Source organism: Aquila chrysaetos, chromosome Z (genome assembly GCF_900496995.4).
Source record: "Aquila chrysaetos chrysaetos chromosome Z, bAquChr1.4, whole genome shotgun sequence".
Lineage (NCBI taxonomy): Eukaryota > Metazoa > Chordata > Aves > Accipitriformes > Accipitridae > Aquila > Aquila chrysaetos.
In genome coordinates, this window is record NC_044030.1 from 17,168,588 (window position 1) to 17,184,034 (window position 15,447).

Here is a 15,447-nt window from a genome sequence, read left to right on the forward strand (position 1 = left end):
CTAGACCAACAGATCAAAAATGTTTTGCACAGCTCACTTTACCAAGCTTCAACAGTGAACAGAATACTTTACAACAGAACTGGTCAAAATGCATTTAACTTTCACAAAAACCATAGGCCTTTACCTTTCCTAGAAGAAAATTGCAGGCTGTTTATTACACATCTTATATCATCTGAAAAACCTTGCAAATCACATCCAGAGAGGTTCTTCCATGAGCATAATTCTTTTCTTTATTCTGCAAGGAAAAGATATAGTTTTCAACATCAAAAGTAATAGGAAAAAGTAGGAAAGGGAGAATTTGAAAATTATTCTGCCCTTTAATTACAGAGTGGCAAAATGGTTGAGACTGGAAAGGATCTCTGGAGGTCATCTAGTCCTTCATCTTCTCTACACCCACCCTTCATGTATTTATGTACATTGATAAGATCCCCCTGAACCCGCTCTTTACCAGGCTGAACAGTCTCCACTCTCTCAGCCTTTCCTCGTAAGAGAAAGGTTCCAGTCCCTTCATCATCTTTGTGGCCCTTTGCTGGACTCTTTCCAGTATGTCCATGTCCTTGTGTATGGGGAGCCCAGCACTAGACCCAACACTCCAGGTGTGGCCACACCAGTGCTGAGCAGAGGGGAAGGATCAGCTCCCTTGGCTTGCTGGCAATGCCTCTCCTAATGCAGCCCAGCATACCATAGACTTTCTTTGCTGTAAGGGCACATTGTTGACTCATGCTCACTGGGATGCCCAGCTCCTTTTTTGCAACACTGCTTTCCAGCTGGGTGGTCCCCAGCATGTACTGGTGCCTGTGATTGTTCATCCCCAGATTTAGGACTTTGCACTTCCCCTTGTTGAACTTCATGAGGTTCCTGTCAGCTCATTTCTTCAGCTGTCCAGGTCCCTCTGAATGGCAGCACAACCCTCTGGTGTTTCAGCCACTCCTCCCAGTTTTGTGTCATCTGCAAACTTGCTGAGGGTACACTCTATGCCATCAACCAGATCATTAATGAGGATGTTAAACAGGACTGGAGCCAATGCTGACCCCTGGGTTACACTGCTAGTCACTGGCCTCCAACTAGACCTCACGCTACTGATCACTACCCTCTGGCCCTGGCCATTCATCCAGTTTTCAATCCAGTTCACTGTCTGCTTATCCATCCCATACATCAACAGCTTCTCTGTGAGGATCTTGTGGGAGACAGTGTCAAAGGCCTTGCTGAAGTCCAGGTAGACAATATCCACTGCTCTCCCCTCATCTAACAGGACAGTCATTTCATTGTAGAAGTTCATCAAGTTGGTTAAGCGTGACTTGCCCTTGGTGAAGCCATGCTGACTACTACTGCTGACTTTCACATTGTTGATGTGCCTGGAAATGGTTTCCAGTATTAGTTGCTCCATCACCTTCCCAGGGATCGAGGTAAGGCTGACTGGCCTATCTTTCCCTGGGTCCTTCTTGCCCTTCTTGAAGATAGGAGTGACATTTGCTTTCCTCTGGTCCTTGGGAATTTTGCATAGTTGCTATGATTGATCAAAGATTGTTGAGAGTGGCCTCACAGTGACATCTGCCAGCTCCCTCAGCACTTAGGAGTGCATCCCATCAGGGCCCATGGATGTACATATTTCCAGTTTGCTCAAGTATTCCCTGACCTGATCCTCTTCCACCAATGCCAAGTCCCTTCTAACCTCAACCATGCTGTGATGCTGTCATCTCTCCAAAAAGCCAGAGAGGCCCTCTTAAGTCATAAGAACACTACATTCAGAGAAGTAAGCAGATCACAATTGTGTAGCAAAGGCCATGGCAAAAGGAGATCAAGAAGTGGAGGCAGCAATGATTACTATGGAAGAGAAAATGAGCAAAGGAAACACCAGCAGGGTTCTGCTTTTTGTACTTGTAAGATGGTTGAAGAGTGTACTTATAAGATGGCTGTGAGTGCCCCTGCAGGAAGAGGGTTCAATCTAATGTTCACTGTTTAAGGCAATCTACTAGTCCAGAATAAAGGATATAATCCTTTACTAAATGGAGAGGTCTGTAGAGCCAGAGGGGACCCTGCAGCAGATACTACTGCTCTGACAAAAGATGTAGGTCAAGAAGTGGATCAAGCAACAGACCAAGGACCACTTCTGGAGGGATGAACAGAATGAAAAGTGAATATCTTGGTGGAAAAAGGAAATACAAAACTTGCCACCTGGAGAGCGCAGTTGAGGAGCACGCAAGTCCAGCAAGAGAAAATGACCCCGAGAAAACTTTATCATAATTCAGTGACTGCTACACAGGTGAATGCAGCCTTTCAGGCTATCTAGCAAGTAGTGAGACAAAGCTTTAGAAAAAGAAAAAAAGGATGAGGGGTCCAAGTGTGGAGATAGTCTGTGAAGGAAAAGTGATGGACACAACGAGGCCTCCTAATAAGAAAAAGCAAAAGAAGAAACACTGGAAACTTCACATAAGTAACGCAGCACATTTCTTTATTTAGTGCCATTTTGCAGTTACTGCACCTGAAATCATCCATTCCATCTTTGTTCCTTCTGGGTAGCTGAGTGCTTCTGATCACCCACGGCTGTTTTTCTGTGAACTGCCACGAGATGGCAAAATATTTCCCAGCATTGCCTCCAAGCCTGCTTGCCAGCACTGCAGGCTGGAGCTGTGGCTTCGGGAAAGATGAAACTGGCAGAATTTCTCTCTCCTTTGGATTAGCTGCTCCTCTGCATGTCCAGGTGTGCCTCTCCAACAGCCTCCGGAGACCAAGAGCTGCTCGTTGTCACTGGTCACTGGAAGTCCGAGGCAGAGCACTTGCAGTATTAGGTATACCTCTGAACCAGAAAAATGACAGCAAATTCCATCAAAATAATAAAAAAGGCAAAGTGAATCTATGATACAGTGTGCTGCATTAATGCCTTTTTAATGGACGTGGCAAAAAAATACCAAATCCTGCAAATTGTTGAATATATGATTAATGAATGCAAAGTCATGGAGAAACGCTTTAATCAAAGTTCAAAATCTGTTCCCCAAATGAGTTGAAGTAACATGTATGGGAAGTGGGGATTAGACTGAAAGCAGTGAAAGGATTCAGTCTGGTTTAGATCATGACTGGAGTAAGCCTACCTGCTACAAAGTAGTATTTTCCACGTGATCTGTGATAAGAAAAGTGCATTAAGGAAAAAAGCACCTGCCTCTGAACAAGATTTTTATTTAATTCATCTACACATATACCTACAGAGACATGCAATGGCATATCAGTACAGTAAGAAAAATAAAATGAAGGGAAAATTAATTGTTTAGGGTAGCACGCTTGCATTAAAAATTTTGTCATCAAGCTGCCACAATTCAAGTAGTGTTTAAGAAGTCACAGTCATGAACAACAGACTTACATTTTTAAAACAGCTATTTACTGGTAAATCAGTGCAAAAATTAAAGCATTTATGACAGCTAGTAAATTATTCTACAATGGTTATTTGCAGTACATGGACACGTCTATGAACGCTGGATGCTATTTTGGAAATTTTTAATTGAATTGATTCAATCCAGAGTGGTCTATCAGTTGGCAGTTCCACTGGAACCTGGGGCTCCTCCTTTGTTCTGACAAACCAGTACCAACTTTAACAAAGCAGAAGGTGGTTTGCTGGTAGACATTATCAGACAAACTGATAGAGTTGGAAAAATTAGATCACCTTTTGGGTGCTCAGACCTTGAAATCTGAAGAAGGGCTTGAGTACCTTGAAGTTTGGCCAGTTCTTCCTATCATATCAGTTATTTAATAAAATGTATTACTTCTTCCAGCAGCCCATGTACCATCTTTTTCTTTAGACCATCATGTTTATGAGAAAGTATAATTCTGACAAAGGCACAAAGCAATAATGTAATTTAATAATAATCCAACAGTCACTTTTACAAATAAGATTAGCTGTTACATCTTAGATGTTTTCTCAAGAAAAGGGTGAGTTCACCAAGAACAAAACTGTGACTCTAACCCCATCAACTGGCATTTGTAAACTGAAATTTAAAAGGCTGTTTTCTACATCATTTAAGTGCTTTGCATTTATGAACATCTGAAGAAGATGAAAACTTTCTTTTCCTCCCTGGCAATTTGCCACGCTTCCACAGCGTATGTAGGGCCTGCTTATCATTTGTTTGGTGCTAATTTGAAACACCTGTTTTGAAGAGGAATGCATACAAGCTATGCAGATACAGCACAAGAAAACCTCAGTATCTGACTTACCAGCCATGACACCAATGAAAGACAGAAGAACAGTTCTTGCACCATCTGACAGCCCTTGTGTATACGTAGACATGCATGCATATACACACACACAAACTGATACATTTGCACAATGGTAGGAGTCTATTTTTTCTTGGCAAGACTGGAACAGATTTAGTTTTAGCTGAACAGCGGCACAGCCATGCAACACATGTATGTAATACTCTATGGGGTTATATGCTGCATATTAACACTGCACATAACAGAGCTACTGCACAGCTGCTGGGATCTGCGCTGGTCACAGGAGCTGCGAACCCCCTCCCAAATCATTATGTTCACAGTTACTTCAGCTTTACCCCATTTCATTTGCACTCACACTTGAAATGCAGACAGTTCATGCAGTGATCAATCAGCTCTCAAATCCCCAGCCCAGGAAGGTGAACTGGTATCCAAATCCAGTCATTCTGTTTTGTTTTGGAAGGACCGCTTCTGTCATTACAAGTACCCTGCTGAGGTACTAATTCTTAACATGGTTAAAAATACATCGGGAGTTAGGAGGAGAAATACAGAAGAAATGCAACTCTTATGTATCATCAATAAGATGATGCCACAGGATTTTTGAAGTTTAAGAAATGATGTCAGGATAGGCTCCAAGCAATAGATAGGAAGACTGTACAGAGTCTTGTAAGAAAAGAAAAGGAGTAAAAGTTGGTAAATCCTTGTCAATATCACTTGGGAAGACAATGATTTTGTCCAAGTTCTGAAACAAAGTCCTATATTATTATAATCCACTCTCTGTGGGTTGTATTTTTGCAGGCACAGCACAATAATGCAGCGTGTTTCCATGAAGAAATAAGGTAATTTCCCCTTCTCTCAGATGCCAGATTTTATAACATTGTAACCTTCTAAATAGGCAAATCAGGTCAAACTGGTATTATGTCATTCCCTCAGTACTGGCCAGGGCTATACTTGATCTTTTTAAACACTGAATAGAGAACTGTTCTGTAGATGACAAAAAAGGCAATATTACATATTTTTCACAGCACATGTGTGCCCAGTATTTATTGTGTATGTTTCAACAATTTGGGTCATTAGACTTTTGGCATGGTGCTAATGCCTGTTTGGGCCACCAACATGTGGTGGGAAACAAACCCGATGGTTTTCATTGATGGGGAATGCTGTCCTCCATGGAGAGCCCATCTCTCAGCAGATCAGATCCCGTGCTTGGACAAGCATATTCTATCAAACCATTTTCAGCTTAATATGTTACCATACCAAGGTGGAAACTGCGGTGGCTGAAGACCCGACTGTGAGTTGAACCCCCTTACTCCGGGAGAACCAAGTTCCACCAGGAGGGGCAGGGAGGGTGACAGTGGGGGTGGCAGGAGCCAATTGATTTTGTTTCTTCCCCAAGCTGAGCCTGTCTTTTGCCTGTGACCATAAGTGGTGAGTGATCCCTCCCTGTCCTTGTCTTGACCCACGAGCTTTTCTTTATATTTTCTCCTCATCCCACCGGGGCCGGGGGCAGAGGAGCGAGTGAGCGGCTTCAGGGTGCTTAGTTGCCGGCTGGGCTTAAACCACGACACACTTCTTGATCGCTCTTTCCTTCCGGATCAAGGAGGTCAGTGGTACAACCTGAAAAAGACATTTTTATTCTTGGTCTGTGCTTTCCACCCACATCCATCCTGTGACGCTTTTCTTTTCCCTAATCCTTTGATGCTGTTGCTGCTCTCCAAGTCTTTCCCGCAGAGTGCCGTTCAGCACCCCTGAACACCTTATTGCAGCATTCCTATGAAACTGGCAGCCAGGTAACATTCAATCCCATCGATCCTCTATATCCCAGCTCTCTGAGGTGCCCACTGTAACAGGGTGCTCCTTGAAGGCAACCGTTTCAGCCCCCTCACTTCTTTTTCGGGCTGCGTGCATGCACATGCCAGCACCTGTGAGTTTTGCCCTTACTCCAACACTTAATTTGGCATATGCCAGTAAACTGACATTAGCAGTCTCATTTGCTTTCCTTGTTTATTGCAATTGTTCTTTTCATTTCCCTTCTGGTATTTCCCGAGGGGCACTGAACCCTAGCTCTATCCACTTCTCAGATCACATCAGTCTGAACTGGGTGCTCCTCTGCACCTGTGTGCTTCCCCCCAGCTTCTACTTTAAATATTCCTCCAGGAGCCTTTGAATTGTCAGTGCCAGAAACCTCAGTTCCTTGTGATTAAAGTGCAGCCTTCTCTTCTTGTTCAGGCTCCTCTTTTCCCAGAAGGCTTCCTAGTGCTTCATGAATCTCAGTCCTTCCTCTCTACATCTCAGTCAGGCACTAAGACTCTGGATTTCTCTGTATCCCCGGCTTCATATGTGGAATTGACTGCAGCTTTCTCTTCTTGTTCAGGCTCCTCTTGTCCCAGAAGGCTGTAATGTGGTTTTACTGGTTATTAGATTTCTAAGATCCTGTCAGAAATTTACCCCTCCTTTTTTATTCTTTTCTAAATAGTGAACAGTGTGTCTTAATATTTGGATGTGTAGCTGCTCTGACAGAGTTTCAGGTATCTGGTAGCTAGTGAGTGGGACTAAAGTGGATTTGTTTAACCTGAGAGAGTCAGTGAAGAAAAAGAGATTCTAAGAGAGATGACTGTTGTCTTTTTGTGAAATGTTATTTGGTTTTGCAAGTGGAACTGATGAATAAACGGTCAAGACTCTTTCATGCCTTACCATGTGGTTGCCAGAATAAGTAATTCTCTTAGAGGAGGAAGTATTCATGCACAGTTCTGGCATTTCAGAAGACTAGCGTCGTTCCCCGGGCTTCAGTGAAAATCTCTGAAATACACTTGTCTGGGTGATCCCTGCCGCTTTTTAGCGGACAGCTTGAAAACGGCAAGTTTGCAAAACTGCTCTTCTGTGATCGGATGCAAAGTATCTCCTGGTGTCTTCCCCACTTCCCTGTAGTTTGCAAGGTGAAGCCTCAGGACCGGTCCGGAATGCCTCAGGAGAGGTATATCATTATGTCAGGAGTGCATGCCAGGGAAAAGAGGTGACTAGCAGAATGCCACTTTACGAGGACAGTTTTGTGCAGGCACACAGGCTGCTAGGGCAGAAAGGAGATGGTTGCTGGGTTGAGACTTGAAATGGCTGTAGCCCAACTTTGCCAATGTGGCCCACAACCGGGTATCTATTCCCCATCCACGTGCTGAGGAAGGTTTCAGTTTTTTTTCTAATCTCCTTCTTAGGAGCCACCAGAAGGACGCTTGCTGTTTCAGCAATGGAAGGCACTTGGAGTGGCACAGACAGACAGAAGAGGAGAACTTCCACCTTGGAACTCCCAGCAGCGTGCGAGAGCGAACAGAATGAAAAATTGGTTGGACGTCCAGTGCTGTGCAGGTATGCTGCCATGTTTTATCCCACTGCTGTCCACTCAAGTGCTAGCTTCTGGGACACAGAGATTTATCCACGAGGAGCAATCACCCTTTCGCCAGCTGTTGCAGGTAAGGTCTTGCAGGCCAGTGCTTGGCTGATACCAACCTGAGGCCAACACTGTCTGTGTAATGTAGAGATGGAGAGTCACGCACGCTCTTGCTAGTCGTTGGAGGTGCCTCTCTCTTCTTTTTTCTACTCCCTCTTGGAAGTAGAAGAGAGAGGGAACCTTGCTTCTTCATAGCTAATCGTGTGACTAATGGCATCACTCCTACTAATTGTTTCCCAAACTGGTCTGGGAGGGGGAGAAAATTTGGAAGTTGTGTAAAATAGTGAAGTTCAAAGCAATACATGTCATTCTGGTGTTCTTGAACTGCCCATGCTACAATGTGCGAAACAACCTGCATTCAGGAGGCCCGTTTCTTTAAATTTGACACTTTTCTGGATTTGCAGTATCTAAAGCGGGTGGGCTGCCTATTTCTTGAATGTCATCTCTCTTGCCTCCTGCTGTTTCTGCATAGATCCATGGAGTCTGTCTAGGTTTCTGCACACAGATGTGTTGCACTGCAGGTTTGAATGACAGATTCGTCCTCTCCTGGAAAATCTTAACGGACAGGTTCTAATAATACTTTCACAGCTGAGAGTAACTAGAATCCAATTAAGTAAGTGAGAAAAAGAAAAGCAGTCATTTACCGCCCTGCCAGAGTAAACGAATTTTTGGAGAGGTTGTGTGCCTGAGCAACGTGACATTAGGCACTAGCCCGTCAGGTACATAGAAACTGCTCGGCACAGTGGTAGCCAGCATAAGCTCTGCTTGGGCAAAAACTTTACCTGACCTCCACAGGCACTTAATAATGTTCCCTGGGACCTGTTCTGTTGCAATCGTTCAGAATGGAGGGATTCCTCCAGTTCCTGCTAGCTTGGCAAAACAAAGCTTCCGGCCTCAACATGCCACCAGACAGAGAACAATCCTTTCTCTTAAAAGCAAGTTGTCAGTGGTGTAGATTCACTGTGCCAGGCACAGAAGGAGTGTTCTTCAGAAAACAGGGTCACCAGTCACTTTCCACCCAGTGCTGAATCACTCATGAGGTTTAGAGAATTGAGGTGATGCTTTAGCTGCTTTACATCATTTGTGCAGACCTCCTTCCTTCCTTCTTTCTCCCTTCCTTCCTTCTTTCCTTCCTTCCTTCTTTCTCCCTTCCTTCCTTCCCTCCTTCCTTCCTTCTTTCTCCTTCCTTCCTTCTTCTTTCCTTCCTTCTCCCTTCTTTCCTTCCTTCCTTCTTTCTTCCTTTGCTCCTTCCCTCCTTCCTTCCTTCCCTCCTTCCTTCCTTCTTCTATCTCCCGTCCTTCTTTCTCCCTTCCTTCTTTCTCCCTTCCTTCCTTCCCTCCTTCCTTCCTTCTCTCCCTCCCTCCCTCCCTCCCTCCTTCGTCCTTTTCTCCTTCCCTTTCTTCCCCCCTCACTTTTCCTCTTTCTCTTCCCCCTCTCTCTTCTGCCTCTCTTTCCCCCCTTCTTTCTGTCCCTGTTGAGATGCTTCCTTGACACCCAGTGGTATTGTGTTCTCCGAACACCAGAGCAAAGGCAGGAAGAATTTCTTCACCAAAAGGCTTATGGAGCACTGGAACAGGCTGCCCAGGGAAGAGGTTGAGTCACCATCCCAGGAGGTATTTAAAAGACGTGTAGATGTGGCACTTGGGGACGTGGTTTTGTGGTGGACTTGGCGGTGTTAGGTTTGTGGTTGGACTCGATAGCCTTAGAGGCCTTTTCCAACCTGAATGATTCTATGAGTCTATGGTTCTAAGCTCTCTGCAAATTGACTTTCCAAATTTGTGAAGAATCAGGTAGGAAAGGGAAATGCACAGTTGCAAAAGAGTGGCCTCATCTTACAGAGATTTAAACCTGACAGAGACAAGTAGTAGAACCGAGTATTACAGGGCTCTGTAAATAACATACCTATTGGAAATGCCAACCTCCGTAGACAGACGCATCCCATCCTGCTTGTTAACAGGAGGTGGCTGGGGAGGACAACCCACGGTCAGCCAGTCCGACTGCTAGAGGCACGAGAGATCCTCGTCCCCGAGGATGCTCAGGTAAGTAAGTCCCTGATCCAAGGAGATGGATGATTGGGGGTTTTTTAACCTTTTCCTCCCCTAAGATCCGGAACCCTTCTAGGGATCCTGCCCTTAGGAATGACAACAACCCGTGCACAGGGACAGGCCAGGTGACGGTTTCGGTGCCATCCTAGGCACTGAAGGGGGTCAGTGCAGCGAAAGAGCTGAGACAAAGCATTCAGACCGACCCTCCCGTTGATGGAGAACCAGAGATACCAGGCTCATCCACCAAAGCAGCGGGAGCTTTGCTTTAGAAGTTTCAGTTTGTACTGAATATGAACTGAACTACCTACTCAGCCAGCAGTGGTTGAGATTAGGTATTTAAAGGCTGAAGAAAGTGGGGTTTTCAGACTCCTGTGATGTGCCCAGGGATTCCTCCCTCGGAGATATGCCTGAGAAGATGGTAAAGGAGAGATAGGGAAACTCTCCTATTGCTTACCCCCCCAGCCCTTCTCTCCCACCCCAGTTTCAAGCTGTAGTTCACTTGATTGCGTCCCAGTAATTGTCCTACAGCAACCCAAGGAGGCAGACAACACCCTGCCGTGGGCCTGGCTGGAGTGCTTTACAGCTCCCTGCAAGCTGCAGGCGAAGCGGCTTTGGGCGTGCAGCAAGAGGAAGAACAGGTGGACCTGCCCTTGCTCACGTGGCCCAGTCAGTGGCCCACAGCAGCACAGGGGGGATGACGGCAGCTCCATGCCAGGATAGGTTTGCTCCACATTTTTGATGGGTTTGCCTGAAATTTTGCTTGTGCACCTCTTTTTTCCCATTATCTGTCCATTCTCAACATTGTTTTGGAATGGGATGAGAGCAATAGAAGATTTTGATGTGGTCAGTGAGTGCACAGTGTTGGTGTATCGGAAGATACAGCTAATACTGGAAAAGGAAAGTTGAAGAACTTTAAGTATGATTTTTTTTTCTTTTTAAACACGCCACATAAATTTAGGATTTGTATAATTCATACACATTTTCAGTTATTCAAGCAGTTCCGTAGTTTGAACAATCAGGAAAGGGCTTTCATTTGGTCAGAAATGAAGGTGTTAACGACTGAAGCTTGCTAGCATAGTACCCTTCAAATTCTTAAGGCTTCATACGGTTAGGACAAGTTTTCAACAAAACGGTGTAAGACGGAAGGAGAAGACAAGTATAGCTGCACACCTGGCACCGTGGGAACCATTTGTAAATTTGCAGATTTACTTTATTCAGAGGCCTAGATGCTGTGATTTTGTATAGGTCCTTCTCATTTTAGAAACGTTCTCAGGATTGAGAAACCGTCCTCGTAAACATGCAGATGAAACAACTGTTGGAAAAACAAATTGCAGAGAGAACTCATTCCTGCGTTTAGCATTCCCCTACCGCTAGATAGCAACAAGGGGACCCACTTTTCTGGGCAAGCATTGCAGAGAAATTGTGCAGCCCTGCAAACAGAACCAAAGTGTCTTTGTGCCCATCACGCCCAATCCAATGGGGCTGTAGAGAGGAAAGCTCTTGACTTTAAAAGCAGTGGGCAAAAACTTTGTGCAGAGACTGGCCTGAAATGTCTGGGTGTGTTTGCCTCTCCCATTGACGTAGACGAGAAGTGTTGGGAATAGCAAATATGGGCTGTCACCCTCACGAGATTTTCCACAGCCAGACCCACGTGGCCGACTTACACAGCACCCTTCACTCTCTAGGCAGTCAACCTTGAACAGAAAATGCTCTTCTGAAATAAAAAAGAAGTGCTTGGACTAATGAACTATAAATTATTATGAAGCCAGAGGCAGGAACAGATGATGGGACAGCACGGCCCATGCGGTGATCGATCCTGGGCTCCCCAGAGTCGTGAGCAGGGGCGCCTGCGGCCCTTCTACCGTACTCTGGAGGGACAAGCAACTACAGCTTCTTCTTCCTGCGTATGTAGGCTCAGGCTCCATTGCTAGCTCTTTTGAGGACCACCGGTGCAACAGTTGGCCAGGAGCACCAGCTACCAGAAGCACGGCAATCTTGGTAAGCGGAGAGGGACCCGGCACTGTGGGCGAGTGCCAGCGGGAGTGGATGGGGCTGGAGCGCAATGCCCCTTCAGGCTTCTCCCCGCCGGCGGGGGGCACGACCCAGCAGGCCGGGAGACTCTCACCCAGGGCTGGCCACTAACCACCCAGGTCCCCTCTGCAAATCCCGGCATTGCACGGGGAAAGGCAGCCAGCTGGGGGACACGTCACCCAGCCGCGGGCAGTCCACGCCGACTGTTCCCGCCAGGCTCCCCCTTGCAGGAGACTTCTGCAAGGCGTCAGGAGTGGGGACGAGACACACAGTCATGGGCGTGTGTTGCAGGTGACCAAGCCAGGGCAACAGGGAAATGTAGAAGATGAAAACAAGAAACGCTATTTTTCTTTTCTCCAGATGCTGTGCACCTGTGGGGCGTGGAAGGCCGAGCGGTGGCCTGTGACATCAGCGGGCGATGCACTGTGACCGTCGTGTCCCTTGCTGCTTGTCTCCGGGCACCAGCAGAGCCTGGGCCAGTCTGGCTCGTGCCTGGGCTCCTGCCGAGCGTGCCTGCGAGGTCTGGAGGGTCGAGCAAGGTTTCTCCTGGTGCTGGGTGGTGCTTTGGTGGCTGCCATCGGCAGCTCTCAGTGCCCGTCCCAGAACCATGCCCTGTGTTTCCCCAGCCCTGCCTGGTTCAGGCAGCTGGGCACCGCGGGGTGCACTTGCAGCAGCGGAGGTGAGCTGTGCGCGGAAACGTGTCCCCCCTCCCCGAGCAGCCGTGGGGGCGGGTGATGGGCTTGGGGAGCCAGGAGGGTGTCCTTCTCGAGGGGCCTGGGCATTTCTTCCTCCCCTCCCCTCCCCGGGACAGCGAGTGACCGTGGCCTCTCTCCATTTTGCAGCGCACGACAGCCGCCGCTGCAGCGCCAGCAAGAGGGAGCAGCTCCTTGTCCTCAGCGCTTCCCAGCTCACCTCAGCATGCAGAGAGCATGGCCACCGAGAGCGAGTGGAGCTGCCCCATCTGCTGCGACGATCAAGACGACATCGCCTACATGTCGCCTTGCCTCCACCAGTTTTGCTTAGGCTGTGCACTGCGCTGGGTACAGCAGAAGCCAAACTGCCCCCTGTGCAGGTCGGGGACGACGGCCATCTTGTTCTCAGTGCGGTCGGAGGATGATTTTTTGACATTGGATGTCCCAAGCCTCAGAGAGCCAATGGCTGAAGACCACCAGGATGAGCAGGGGCCTGCGGGGCTGGTGCCCTGGGCTCAAGTGGGCAGCTTCCCTCCTGCGGTCTGGGGCGGACTTTTTCAAGAGCCACCCCAATAACATCAGGCCCCTGCTGCCCTGGGTGCGACATGAGCTCGGGGTGCTCTACGAGGAGCAGTGGTGGGAGGGTGGCTGCCGCGGAGGGGATCATTGTGGCCCACCTGTGCCTCTGGGGTCTGGACGAGGAGGTGTTGGTGCAGAAGCTGCAGAACTGCCTGTCACAACACACGCGGACATTCGTCCCCCGGCTCATCACCGCCGCCGTTCGCCTGTGCGGCTGGGCGGTCCGCCAGCACCTGGGCCAGCAGGACCCCCGCGCTGCCGGCGGGGAGGACAACGGCCCTGCAGCCAGCCCCAGCTCCACGGCCTCCCCGGGGTGGACTCCCGCTCCCCACCCGGCCTCCTCCAGCAGCGCTGCAGGCCCCGACGTGGAAGAGGAAGCCAGCACGTCAGAGGCCACCCTCCGCGGGGGTCCCGACAGCCGCCCATCTGCGCCTGTCCCTGCAGAGCAAGATCAGCCCCAGGAGGAGCCGGGGGAGGCGGCAGCGGCAGGTCCCTCTGCCCAGGGCTGCAGCCCCTCCGCTCCTGGCCGGGGCAGGGACCGCTTGCCCAGGGGGCCCTGGCGCCCCCCGAAGAGGAAGGCCTCCGGCCCCCGGGACTCTGCCCAGCCTGCAAGAGGCCACCCCGCCGGCGGCACTAGCAGGGCTCTGTCAACCCTTGATTCAAGGAAAAGGAAATAAATTCCTGTTTCCCTGACACAGTCTCCGGGTGCTGCTTTCTCCCCCTTCTCCTGGTGCCTTTCCCGGCGCCCCCGTGCCCCACCACGGCTGCCGCCAGCCAGCTGGGGGGCACGGCCATGGGTGCCCGGAGCCCCAGGGCCAGTGTTGGTGGTGCCTCCTCCTGCAGGAAATCCTGCTGCAGCCACGCACCGGCGGCACAACAGATTGCTGAGGGCAGAGCGGGCAGGAGGGGGAAGCTGGTTTCGTCACAGGTCCGATGGGGACCTAACTGGGCATTACCCGCGGTCCCTGCTGCATCCCCTGGTGCCCCCACCCGGTCCCAGTGCCATGAAGGGCATCCTGAGCTCTGCCCGGCTGGAAGGAGCATCCCTCGGAGCCCTGGACCCCCGCTGTGGGGTGTTGCTGTGGGGACAGCAAGGAGCGGTCCCCCCCAACCCAGGTGTGCCTGAGGGGCTTGGCAGGGGCTTCCTCTCCCAGCTGGGCGCAGCAGGCTGCACACCTACGGCCGGCCGGAGCACTCCCGCCGGCGGCAGGAGGGGTGTGCAGACGGGGGTGGGGGGCTGACAAAGCTCTTCTCCTGTGACAGCTCGCCATCATGAAGTGGTGCTAAAGCGATGCCAAAGGTCTTGTTGGGAAAAAGATTCTTGTGCCTCATTTTGCAAGCTGAGCTTCCTGTCCCCTTTGAAATCCATTCAGTGTGATCCTTTGTCAACATCTCTGCCTTCCGTGATGGCAGTTCACCAGTCCTTTCAAAGCAGCTTTGCTGAGAGAGAAAAGGTCTGGCTTGCCATTCGTTGTTGCACTGCAGTCCGTAGGAAATCACTTGCTTCGGGTCCTTACCCACCTTACTGTCAGAAATTGCAGATGAAAGACCAAAACTTTGCCAGCTGTGAAAATGGCCCAAAGAGAAGGCAGTTATGGGCAAAATAATGAGAATTATTATTGTGTTGGCACATCTGGTACCAGGCGGGTGAAAAATAGGACCCTAAAGATCTGAAAATAGCTCAGCTGACAATCAGGGAGGGGAAGGTGCAAAGAAAGGAAGAGATAGAAACATCAAAGGAAGGAAAGGACTATGTACAGAAGTCAAAAGTAGCATAAAAAAGAGCAAATGGATAAAACAATGAAAAAATAAATTTAGTCTGATATTAAAAAAAAATTTAAAAAAAATCGACTGAGCTTGAGTTTCTGTTATTGTCAATAAAAGGAGTTGGGATGAGCTATAACCTTGCCACTCCAGCACTCCTCTCTGCATCCCACAGAGCATGACAAAGCAGGAACCTCTCCAAGGTGGGTAGAGGTTTGTCCTGCTGGAGATGTCTGTGCCGGTGCCCGGGGGTTCGTGTATGTGCGTGCAGAGCTCGGTTTCAGTCGTCTTTGGAAGCAGTGAAGAAGCCGGGTGTGGAAGGCAGCGACCGGCCAAGGAACAGGCTGAATAATCCCATGAGTTCCCCTGTTTCGAAGGCTTCTCGTGTTCAACAGCTGCTGACAGCACCAGTTCTTCAGTGCTCGCATCTGGCGTGCTAGTGTCTTGGAGGAGGCAGTGTCACAGCCGTGTTCCTGGCCACAGATAGCCGGTGGATTTGTGATGGTGTAATTGTGGAGAACTTTCACAAGAAGGTGCAGAGAGCTGACCTTTCTACTGCTGGTTTCCGCAGCTGCTTGTTACAATGGTGGTAGGAATCACAGCAGCATGCTCCTTTGTAGATGTCTGATTGCTTCTCTCCCCGAAAAACTGCATTTTGACACTGCTATATAACAGACAGTCCTTCCTCCTTTGG

General features: G+C 48.9%; 1 protein-coding gene across 1 annotated transcript; it reads left to right on the plus strand.

Moving 5' to 3' along the window:
* Positions 1 to 12,461: 12,461 nt before the first annotated feature.
* On the plus strand, positions 12,462 to 13,666 carry LOC121232675 (translation initiation factor IF-2-like). Its single transcript, XM_041120854.1, has 3 exons — positions 12,462 to 12,708; positions 12,896 to 12,928; positions 13,101 to 13,666. The coding sequence occupies exons 1-3, from the start codon at positions 12,648 to 12,650 to the stop codon at positions 13,664 to 13,666; spliced, it is 660 nt and encodes a 219-aa protein (XP_040976788.1). The 5' UTR covers positions 12,462 to 12,647.
* Positions 13,667 to 15,447: the final 1,781 nt, after the last annotated feature.

Excerpts from the sequence above, each read along its gene's own strand:
- LOC121232675 (XM_041120854.1), top strand. The coding sequence starts at position 12,648 with ATGGCCACCGAGAGCGAGTGGAGCTGCCCCATCTGCTGCGACGATCAA. Across the intron at positions 12,709-12,895 it reads CGATCAAGACGACATCGCCT|GCAGGGGCCTGCGGGGCTGG; the intron begins ACATGTCGCCTT and ends CCACCAGGATGA. Across the intron at positions 12,929-13,100 it reads GGGCTGGTGCCCTGGGCTCA|GTCTGGACGAGGAGGTGTTG; the intron begins AGTGGGCAGCTT and ends TGTGCCTCTGGG.